Here is a 12287-nt window from a genome sequence, read left to right on the forward strand (position 1 = left end):
AATAGACTATTAAGAATGATGGGAGCTCTGGTAGCATAGTGCCTAAGGCACTTGACTGCTAACCAGAGGCTGGTGGTTCAAACTCACCAGCCACTCCTCAGAAGGAAGATGGGGAAATCTACTTCTGTAGTGATACTGCCTCGGAAACCCAAGGAGGGGTCGCTATGAGTCGGGGCCGGCTCGGTGGCACATAACAACAAGCCACTCCTCGGAAGGAAGATGGGGCCATCTACTTCCGTAGTGATACTGCCTCAGAAACCCAAGGAGGGGTCGCTATGAGTCGGGTGCGACTCGATGGCACATAACAACAACAACAACAAATGTTGCAGAATAATTTAAAATGGTCAATGTAATGCATCCTATCTGGTCCATTTCATTTCTCTTCAACTCAGCATTTTTAAACGAGGTCTGCTACCTGGAATGAGGGCAAATAAATACCAATGGATTTCTCACTTCCAAATAATCCAAATTTCTTCCCACTTTCATGACTGGGACCACAACTTAAGATTCTTAGACTAATTTAAATTTACATACAAGATTGGAAATTTCAATCTACTGTTCAACATGGACACCTACGTGCTCTCTTTTGTTTGCATAAAAAAAAAAGAGTGATTATTGACATTATGGTTAAAATGATGTGGCATGACTGATATGTCTCCGAAATACCCTATGAAACTCTGCAATGATACCAATTTGTAGAATTAATTTTAAGTTAATAGTTTACATTGTACCTAGCCTTTATTTTATTTTTAAAAGTCTTTTGGTGAAAAGCAATAAAATCCCATCTAAAAGTTAACAATCAATATGAAAACCCAAGTTTTGTTGCAATTAAAAAAAATATCAGACTTACTGCGATTTTTCCAAGATCGATGCCATAATTCAGTGAACTCCAGGAGCACTGCTTGTAGTTAGGTGTCCAGGACTCCTCAAAGCTTTCCCTCAGGCATTCTCCCTTTTCTCCTTTGAATCCATCCCGACCTGGGATGCCAGGGGTACCAGGAATGCCATTGGCCCCAGGGCTCCCATCTCGACCAGGTACCCCTGCAGGTCCTTGTAAGCACATTCCATTATACTATAGGGAGAAAGGAAAGAGGGATAAACCTGCCACTTATGTAAAGATCCAAAGACTTAATCTGATTAGAGTGGCATTTATTTTGAGCCCTTAGAGTCAAGCACCCCACTTCATCCTACTTATCCATATTACTCTATATGAGTTATTACAGAGAATTCATTTTTCTATAGATAATCATTTAAATATTACTACTAAAATATTATGAGATTTCTTTCCCACCTTTTTTAATTCCACAAACTTTACACACACACACCAAAAACCAAACCAAATCTGTTGTCCTTGACTCGATTCTGACTCACAGCAACCTTATGAGACGGAGTACAACTGCCCTATAGGTTTTCCAAGGCTGTAATCTTTATGGAAGCAGGCTGCCAGATCCTTCTCCTATGGTGTAGCTGGTGGGTTCAAACCTTTTAGTGAGCAGTTGAGCACTTTAAACACTGCACCCCCAGGGCTTCTGCACATGCATGTTTGTATGCTTACACACATATACACACACACCAAAGAAGAGGACAAATGCTTGCCTTTGCCTTGCTTCTTTGTCTTGTAAGCACACATCATTTTAAAATGGCTGTATTCCAAGGTGGATATAATTTGACGTTCTTCTTTTTTACATCTAACCCTGTATCATATAAAAGGACTTAAATTTCATAGTAATGCTTTGATAGATTTATGCAAACATTGCACTGTTTTTGGATACTTCGGTTACTTCTAGCTTTTCTATTATTATTATAATAAAATCTGTATCTATGTAGTTTTTTTATCTTCCTTTGAATTATTTTTTGAAGTTAAAATCCTAGAAATATAATTATAAAATCTCAACAGCCAATAGTTATCTGACACTAGCAATAGCTGTAAGTTGGACACACATTGTTGTTGTTAGGTGCTAATGAGCTGACTTCTACTCATAGCAACCCCATGTTACAGAGGAGAACTGCCCTGTAAGATTTCCTTGGCTGAAATCTTTATGGAGAACATTGCCATGTCTTTCTCTCTTGGAGCCAGCCTCTCAGTTACACCAACAGGGCTCCTGTGGATATGCACATCCCCACTTACCTTCCCTATTTTTATATGGAGGACATGTCACTAGGGTAGCACTCCTGACCTCCAACCCACCCCTCCTCTCTGAGGACTAAGTGACCTGATTGTGGGTGACTGATGGTTATCAATAGGGTGACAATAATATATCAAAGTCTGTAAGTACAAAAAAAAAAGGTCTCAGGTGTTAGGATTCTGGTTTTTGTTTTTGTTTTTTTGGGAGGTGGTATTGTGTAATAAGTAACATCACGATAAATGGAGAAAAGGATTTCATTCTCCCTTTTCTCCTTTGAATCCATCCCGACCTGGGATGCCAGGGATTTCCTTTTACTTGGATCCATAGTCAACATCTTGCAGTCAAGAAATCAAATCACATATTGCTTTGGGCAAATCTGCTGCAAAAGACCTTTTCAAAGTGTTAAAGAGCAAAGATGTCATTTTGAAGACTAAGGTGCACCTGATCCAAGCTATGGTAATTTTAATAGCTTCATATGCATGTGAGAACTGGGCAAGGAATAAAGAAGATCACAGAAGAATTGATACATTTGAATTATGGTGTTGGTGAAGAATATTGAATGTACCGTGCCTGCTGGAAGAATGAACAAATCTGTCTTGGAGGAAGTATATAGCTAGGATGTTCCTGTGATAGTTGGAGCTGTGTGTCAACTTGCCTAGACCACAATTCTGAGTGGTTTAAGCAGTTGTGATATGGGTTATTCCCATGATGAAATCGGATGTATATGTTTTGAGCAGGCAATCCATTGAAGGGGAGTTTCCCTAAGGGTATGGCCTACTTCCAATATATATATGGACATCCTGGGAAAAGAGACACTCTTCTGTGGATTGGGATACTGTTATGCTGCCTACAAATGTCCATGAGCGAACAGTCTACCATTAGGCCTGGTGATCTCGGATTCATCATCAGTCTGAGTCAACAGCTGGTATAACTAACTGCCTGCCAACCTTGAGTTAGTCAGCCCCTGCAGCTGCACGAATCAGGAAAAGCCTCCAGCGTGACATCTGATCCAAGAACTTGGGGCTTGCCAGCTTCTATAGTGTGTGAGCCATTTTCCTAAGATAAATTTCTCTCTCTCTCTCTCTCTATGTGTGTGTGTGTGTGTGTGTGTGTATATATATATATAAGCTTTACTGGTTTTGCTTCTCTAGAGAACCCAGCCTAACACATTCATATTCTGTTTTGGTTACCTAGTGCTGCTCTGGCAAGAAAATGCTACAAATGGGATGACTTGAACAAACAGGAGTTTATTCTGTTACAGTTTGGAGGCTTTAACTCTGAGTTCAAAGTGCGAGGCTCTAGGGGCTGGGTAAAAGCCCCTCAACCTTGGACTTCAGCTCTTCCTCCTACTCCCTGTCCACTGAAGCTAGAGGCTTTTCTCCACTCAGACAACTGCTGGCTGCTGAAACTGACAAGCCCAAGGTTGACAAGTAAAAAGGCACAGTCCCAATGTTACCAAACCGCACAACAGGCCATTAATTCAAGTCCATTGAAAGTCCCAAGGTTAGGAGAGCATGCAGGCTGCTGAACAACAGCACAGCTACATGCAGGGTTCAAGTGTACCATAAGCTGGAAACTGTTCCCCCAGCCTTCTTATATACAGGAAGCAGACCATATCCCTAAGGCAGCTACTCAGCTGCTCACAGTAGATTCCACCTTGGAGATGATTACCAGTCTCATCATGGGGAATACTACTACATCCAGCTGCCCAGCCACTCAACCAGGCCCAGCCAAGCTGACACACAAACTTAACCACCACAACTCCTTAGAAGCGATAATGGCCAGACTTCGTCTCTCATACTTCGGTCACGTTGTTTGAAGAGACCAATCCTAGTAGAGTAGAAGGTTACCGAAAAAAGAGGAGATGGATTGACACAGTGGTTGCAGCGATGGGCTCAAGCATGGCAACAATTGTGAGGATGGTGTAGGATGGGCAGTGTTTCTTTCTGCTGCACAGAGGGTCAGTGTGAGTCAGGACAGACTCAACAGCACCTAACAACAACAACACTGTGTAAAGGCTAAAAGCATGGAATCTGGAGCTAGATTCTCTCAATTTAAATCCTGGCTGTCACTTATTAGCTATATATAAGATAAAGCAAATGTCACAGATTAAATCGTGTCCCCCAAAATATGTGTCAACTTGGCTAGGCCATGACTCTCAGTGGTTTGACAGTTCTAATGATGTAAACATTCCCTGTGATGTGATCTGATGTGATTATCCTCCATTTGTGATGTGTTGTAAATCTGAACCTCTATCTGTTAATGAGGTTATGGTTATGGTAATGAGGATTAGGTTATGTTTGTATGTTAATGAAGCAGGATCAGGTAGGATGCAGCACCTTTACTCAGATTACTGAGTTTTCCTAGGGTGTATCTTACAAGAGAGAAAAGGGGAGAGAAGCCAGCAGAGAGACAAGGATGTCCATGTCAGCAAGAAAGAAGAGCTGAGAATGGAGCACATCTTTAGAACAAGGGTTCTTGTTCTTAGAACTTCCTAGACCCAGGGAAAGATTGATGCCAAGACACACGGAGACCTCCAGGGAGCACTGGGTTCACAGTGTTGAAAGGAGACAAGGATCTTCTCCCAAAACAAGGTTGAGTTACTTGCTTTGTCTGTTAAACCCATCTACTTGTGGTATTTCTGTTATAGCAGCACTAGAGAACTGAGAAGGCAAGTTACTCAACCTTTCAGTGCCTCGGTTTATCTGTAAAATGGGGATGATAAAGATTCTGACTTTTTATGCAATTTAAGTGGGATAATAAATAAAATGTGCTTAGAATAGTGCCTGGTACATGGCAAACACTGCATATGTCAGCCATCATTATTCTTATTCCTTCAGGACTAGTGGGAGGCAGTGATTCTGGTTAAGTGTGTCCACTCCCTTGAGTAGACTTTACTAGGAGACACTCCTCAGAAGAAAGGTTGGGCAATCTACTTCCATAGTGATACCACCTCGGAAACCCAAGGAGGGCTCGCTATGATTTGGATCCGACTCAATAGCAGTGTGTTGCGTTGTGTTGCGTTTTAGACCTGGTGGTACAATGGTTAAGATCTGCACTGCTAACAGAAAGCCTGGTGGTTCAAACCTACCCAACTGCCAACCCAATATATGTCTAGTGTCCAGTGAGATTCAATAAATGCCTGTGGAATTTGTGAATGGTAGCTCAAATTCTTCCACAACTCCTAAACTCTAAACTCACTGCCTTGGAGTTGGGTCCGACTCAGCGACCCCTCCCAGGGTTTCATAGGCAGTATCACTATGGAAGTAGATTGCCCAATCTGCCTTCCGAGGAGTGGCTGGTGGGTTTGAACCGCCAGCTTTCTGGTTAGCAGTCAAATGCCTTAAGCATTACGCTACCAGACCTCCCCCATCCGTTTTCAGAACTGTTCTTTTTCCTGGCCACCAGGGGGCAGAGCTTGCTGAAAGCGTGAAAGGAACGCTTTGAAAGATCTGTACAAAGAAGTTGCTTTATAGGATCTGTTGAAACCTTCTTAATGACAATGTGGGCTTTTTCTTTCAACAAAACCAAAACCAATCTACAGGATGTACCTGAGCCCAGCTGCACACCAAGCTTCTCTAAATGGGACTAGAGTTGTGGGAAACTATAGCACTAGAAATCTTTGAAGGGCAAGAAAAAAATCACTAGCTTATAGGGAAAAAGGTATTTTGTGTACCTTAACTGCAAATTCTTAAAATGCAAACTGCACATGAACCAACTCATTTAGAGACTTAAAATACTGCAGCCCTGAAAAGATAGTCTGTTTTGTTGACCAAAACTCACACAGCACATCACCAAAAAGTGCTGGTAAAATGGCAGGGGTTTTTCCTAGTACTTAATCCAGCATAGAACTAGCTGCCAGGGAACTTGGTTTATTGGTTTGGTGTAGAATGGCTGTTGAATAAATTCCAAACATTATCAAAAGCACCCCTCTGTCTTATTGCTGCAATGCTTTTGAATCATACTTGTTTGCTAATGAGATTGGTCTAAGGAGTGAAGTTTATTTTGTAGGGATATGGGAGTTATGAAAAGATTGCTCTTACTGGTTCTCTGCCCTCTATTGGTTTTGTTGACTCTTAGAGGGAAAGAAACTTTACATAAACAGACTTTTTCATAGATTAGCCCCTCAGAAAGCACTTGGGCTATTCCTTCTGGAAACCATCTCCTACCAGTGGCCACAAGGCCACTGTCAGGAAGAAGCAACTATCTGGACTGAATATAACAAATGAAACAGTTCCCTAGAGGGTTAGTGTGGGGCCCTTCATTTTCCCTTCTGAAATCCTCTGAACCACTGCTGGCCCCAGCTGTGGCTGCCTAACTACATAAATTGTAGCCTATACTCCCTAGGAAGATGACCGAACATGACTCATGGTCTTCAAGTTACAAAGAGCTAGACAGACGATTTGTGAGGGTTCTTATTCTCTCCAGCGGTTAGATGTGGCAACGCCCCCAAGAAAGGACATGGCCTGGGCCCAGGAGATCAAAGGACTCGAGGGTCTCCCAGGCAGCTCCCAGGCCCAGGTTCTAACCTATCCAAGCTCCTCCATTCTGCTCCCATTCCAACCCTAACTCTCTCCACCCTCTGGGGGTCTCTCTGAGATGAGGAATTATAAGGTGACTCCCTGTACTTCGGGGCGTCCCACAGGACTCACGTCCCACCTCTGCTCCCGATGGCCCTGTCATTTTGGTTTCCTCTCCAAGCTGCAATTCCTCTACACGCAAAGCCTGAGTCCTTCCTTACACGTGGACACAGACAAAGCGGACACCCAGGCGCACGCATGCCACACACACACCAACTGCACAAATACCCGCCCTCCCCCAGTTTCTGGACAGACGCCCACCCCGTGCCGCCCGTCACTCTGCCGCCTCCACCGGTTCAGCGTGCCGCCCTTCCTGCACTCACCAGGTCCACCACCTCCCTCTGCCGGAGCAGCGCCTTTTGCTTCCCCTTGGGGGGCTCGGAGCCGCTCGACGGCGCCGGCAGCTGCAGCAGCAGGAGCAGCAGGAGGCCGAGGAGCTGCAGCGAGGAGGCGGCGGCAGGGCGCTGGGAGCGCATGGCGCGCGGCGCCCGGGACGCGCAGAGCTGGGCGGGCTGGCGGTGCCCAGGCAGCAGCAGGACAACCAAGAGGGTGAGGAGGTCGAGGGAGCTGGGACGTGGTCAGCGTCTGGCCCCGCCAAGCTGCCAGACCGCCGCCGGCTGCATCAATACGCCTTTCACGCGCGCCTCGCTCTCTCTTTTCCCTCGCCCCCGGACACCGAGTTTCCGTCCAGTAATAGGCTGGAGCCCCTACCCCGAGCCCGGCGCGGGGCGGGGCGAGAGCCGGGCCCGCCCCTCGACTGCAGCCGCGCTGCCCACCCGGACCCTCGGAGGAGAGTGCGGACCCAGCAGTCAACTCTCTTGCGGGGCTGGGCGGCGTGACTGTTGCCAGGGAGCCACAGGTGGAGGCTAGACCAGAGAGTGGAGAGCGCATCGCATCAGAAAACTTTTTAGAGAAACGTGTCTTAACCTGGGTCCAGGAAGCAGCTTAAAGGGTCGTCAATCCCTGGCACTGTGGGCAAGCCTTTGAGGGGAAGGGAGGGAAAGAGGTGAAAATTTGGGAGTTGGGACATAAATAACAGATTCTCCAAGGGGCGCATGACCCAAAGAGTTAAGAGCAGCTGTCTTCAAGATTAACTGCTAACACCAGTGAGTTCTGGTGGCGTAGTACCTGAGGCATTTGACTGCCAACCAGAAAGTTGGCAGTTCAAACCCACCGGCCGCTTTGCGGATGAAAGAGCAATCTACTTTCGTAAAGGTTTACCACCTCGGAAACCCAAAGGGGTCGCTATGGATCAGAATTGACTGCATGGCAGTGAGTTTGGTTTCAACACTTTACTAAGGTCGAGGAACCATGCAGTTTTTTACCTGACCTGCTCATGGCACAGCGTCTAACGCATTTGACTGCTAACCAGAAGGTGGTGGTGGTTGTTGTTAGGTGCCGTAGAGTGTTCTAACCAGAAGGTTGACAGCTCAAAACCCATCATCATTTCACAAAAAGAAGACGGGCAATCTACTTCCATGAAGATTTACCTCCTTGGAAACCCGATGGGGGTCATGTGGGTTGGAATGGCCTCAGTGGTAGTGGGTTATTCTCACAGACATCCAACGCAGTAGATACCCCCTCTGCTAGCCACATTAACTACTGAGGAAACAGACTCCGTTAATCAACACTCAGTGGTAGAAGGCTGCCTTTAAGCACTCATTCAACCTTTGCTTGATACCATCTTTTCTAACCTTGTCTTCCAAGTTCAAAGATGTTCTGGATACCTAATGCTGCTCCAACACGAATATACCACAAATGGGATGGCCTTAACAAACAGGAGTTTATTCGTTTACAGTTTGGAGCCTTTAAGTCCAAGTTCAAAGTGCCAGACTCTTGGGCCTGGGTGAAAGCCCCTCAACCTTGAGGTCCAGCTCTGTCTCCTGCTTCCGGCCCACTGGAGCTAGAGGCGTTTCTTCACTCAGACAGCTGCTGGCTGCTGAGACTGAGAAGCCCCAAGGTTGACAAGTAAAAAGGCACAGTCCCGATGTTACCAAACCACACAGCAGGCCATTAATTCAAGTTCATTGTAAGACTCAAGGTCAGCAGAGCATGGCAGGCTGCTGAACGGCTACATGCAGGGTCCAAACGTGCCATATGCTAGAGACCATTCCCAAAGCTGCTTCTTATATATGGGAAGCAGACCACATACCCAAAACAACTACTCAGCTGCTTGTGGTAGATCCCACCATGGTCTGATTGCCAGTTTCTTCATGGGGAATAACTACCACCAGCTGCCCAGCCACTCAACCAGGCCCAGCCAAGTCGACACACAAACATAACTACCACAAAAAGTAAATATGCGGGGGCAGTGCCTGCGGTGAGAAGTGTGTCTTGATTGTTGCAAGCAGTCTCTTCTCCCAGTACAACACTGGACAGGAGAGTCTGTCAAAATCTGGAGTAAGAGGCTCTCCTGTTATGTCAGCCCTGGAACCTATCCCCTGTCCAGACTGGGGAAGTCACCTCTTCTCCTTTTACATTCTGGAAACAAGCATCTTCAGGGAGCCAGGTCACCCACCAGGAAGGGTCAAGTCAGAGCCTATCACTTCTTTATACATCACAGGCAGGAACCTGGCAGAATAGAAATATTGCCACAACTGTAACAACACCGAGGCTGCTAACAGAATGGCAATACTGTGGAGGTCAAATTCAACTCCGCTGGGATCTGTTTTAGAGGCCCAGTCAGGCCCCAGGGAGTTATACTGGTATCCAACTGATCAATCTCAAAGAGAAGGGACAGTCCAACATGGGAGCAGATCAGGGCAGTCCTAGGAATGTTCACTCCTGGGCCAGTGCCCAAGTACATGTCAATTTAAAAAAAAAACAAAAAAACAAACATCGCCAATTCCATCCTTTAAAAGATCAGCATATGTTGTATACCTTTTACTAGGTCAGAGTCTGCTGAGTGTGTCAGAAAAAGCACAAATCTAAATGAGTTGTCAAGCCAGGATGGCTGTATAATTTGTAGGGCCCAGTGCAAAAGGAAAATCCAAGGTGCTTGCCCCAAATTATGAAGAATTTAATAATTAAACCAAACTTGGAGCATTAAACTTAACCAAAGAAGTAAGCCAAACTTGGGACCCTTCTAAGTGTGGAGCCCTGTGCAACTGCATGGGGGGTTGTACACCATGAAGTTCTCCCGTCAAAAGCTGAGCAAGTTACCAGCTGATGCATTTTTGCAGCCAAACTACTGTGGTGGCAGTAGTCTCACAGGCTGGGGAGGAGGGCACTACCACCCAGAAGGTCTGACTCTACATGATTTCTTCAGCTGTGGTTGCTGCTACTGTCATCCAGTGACTTCCTGTGGCCTCTGGGTAAATCTGAGGCTCAGACTGGGGTTTTAGCAAGGAGCTAATCCTGCCTCAACATCCGTGCATTTTTAAACTACACATTCATATCATTAATCTAACTACATTGTGTGATAACTAATGTACAACTAATATCATCATCTACATCTCAAAGATAGCATATAATGAAGTATAAGTGCTTTATAAGGAACTCTGATGGCATAGTGCCTGAGGCATTTGACTGCTAACCTGAAGGTTGGTGGTTCAAACCCACCAGCCACCCCAAAGAGGGAAGACTGGGAAACCTACTTCCGTAAAGATTTACCACCTCAGAAACCCAAAGGGGGTCACTATGAGTTGGAATTGACTCAATGGCAGTGAGTTTACTTTATAGTTTATAAGTGCTTTACAGTATACAGAGGGCTTTCACATACCTGTCTCCCTGGCCTCAGCTAGCTGGGTTCACAGAGGCAGATTTACTGGTATCTGATTCTCTGGGCAGTACAGTTAAGAATTCAACTACTAACCAAAAGTTTAGCCATTTGAACCCACCAAGAGGCAGCTCAAAAGAGAGGTCTGGAGAATCTGCTTCCAAAGGTCACAGCCTTGAAAACCCTACAGAAATCACGTCTATACCATGAATCAGAATTGACTCACCATAAATTGAAATGGACTCAACTGATTTTTTTTTAGGTGGGGAGGAGGGGAAGTAGCTTAACCTTCAGAGGCCCTCACTTCCTCAATATCTTTCGAAGACCCTGGAAGGAGGTCTTACCATGCACTTATATGGTCAGGTGTTTTATAAAATTTGCAAAGGTAAAAATTTTAGCCCCAATTTAAGACTGTTCTCTCTTTCCACTCCTCTATTTCACCCTCCCATCAGACAGCATTGGAATCACCGCAAGCATGTTGAGGATCCATCTAAGGGGAAATCAAGTTAGTGATTCATTTAGTTTATGTTCAGTGGGATATGTATTTGTTATTGCTACCTGTCCTGGTGTAGGAATGGCCTGCTACTGTCTACTGGGCTGATTCACCTGTCTTTGTGGCATGAAGTACAAGGCTAGAGGTTGTATCATGGTATGGTTGTATCCTAAGGTGCTTGGCCCAGAGTATGTGGGTTGCGGAGGAGAAACAAGGTTTAACATGAATGGAGTGATAAGCTAGTCTGTGGGGAATTTTTCTAATCATTACCTGTATAAACAGAGGATTCTCATCAACATCTAGACAAAAATGGAAGTTGCCTCCTATAAGGAATATACTCACTAATGTAATGAATACAATAATAAGCACCATATATATTTTTTCTTTTTTTGTTGGGAATCACACAAAATAGAATTATCAGAATTTCTGTGCTTATAGGGCACAAATTTATAATAGTACCACAAATAGAAAGCTCACCAATGTGTAAAGTCACATGTTTTTTCCATCCCAACCATTAGTGATAAAAAATTTCCATCCTCTTTTACATGAAAGATTGAATTGTCTTTCTAGTCTCTCTATAAAAAATGCCTTATAAAATCATTATCATATCAGAGTCAATCAAAGGATGTTACTGTTGTTGTTAGGTGCCATTGAGTCTGCTCTGACTCATAGAGGCCCCGTGTGCAACAGAACAGAACACTGCCGGTTACGTGCCATCCTCACAATCCTTGCCTTGCTTGAGCCCATCATTGCAGCCACTGTGTCAATCCGTCCTGTTGTGGATCTTCTCCCTTTTTCGCTGACCTTCCACTTTACCAAGCATGATATCCTTCTCCAGGGAATGGTCTCTTCTGACAACATGACCAAAGGAAATGAGATGAAGTCTGGCCATTCTAATCAAAGGGTAAGCAGCCAAAAAAAAAAAAAAAAAGAACAAAGGTATTACAGAGATGTGTCAGGCAGTTAGTTAAAAATATTACAATATTTTTCTGGATTTTGTAATGTTTATGACTCCTGTCAGTTTTTTTTTAAAAACATTTAAGTTGTGGTTTCTTTTCTCATTCTAAATAGCCTCTTTGGTACATAATTCTGTATTGTTTTTCATCAAGAGGATCTCCAACATTGTCTAAGCTTCCAAACCTGGATCAGTGTCTGTCTGTGATATTGGCATTAGCTAGCAGATGAGTAAACCATCACCTCGGAGAGGTGAAGAGACTTTCACAAGGTCACACTTTTAGTAAGTAGCGCATCCAAGTCTTACACTTCAGATGTCTTGCTTTCAATGTCATGCTATTTGCCCTCTTCCATGCTGATTATCAAACCATTATGCCACATACATGAACACAAAGCATGAAGAGTTTATTGGCAAA

General features: G+C 44.6%; 1 protein-coding gene across 1 annotated transcript in view; it reads right to left on the bottom strand.

Annotated features, from left to right (window-relative positions):
- The window catches only part of CTHRC1 (collagen triple helix repeat containing 1), a 16248-nt gene extending 9066 nt beyond the window's left edge, over positions 1 to 7182 (bottom strand). The window contains exons 1-2 of the mRNA XM_007934800.2: positions 7030 to 7182; positions 851 to 1072 (exon numbers count right to left, since the gene is read on the bottom strand). Of these exons, the coding sequence (XP_007932991.1) occupies positions 851 to 1072; positions 7030 to 7182 (375 nt within the window). The remainder of the gene's footprint in view (positions 1 to 850; positions 1073 to 7029) is intronic.
- Between the last annotated feature and the right edge of the window lie 5105 nt (positions 7183 to 12287).

This window comes from Orycteropus afer, unplaced genomic scaffold (assembly GCF_000298275.1).
Source record: "Orycteropus afer afer isolate SDZICR_OR568_19922 unplaced genomic scaffold, OryAfe1.0 scaffold00021, whole genome shotgun sequence".
Classification (NCBI taxonomy): Eukaryota; Metazoa; Chordata; class Mammalia; order Tubulidentata; family Orycteropodidae; genus Orycteropus; species Orycteropus afer.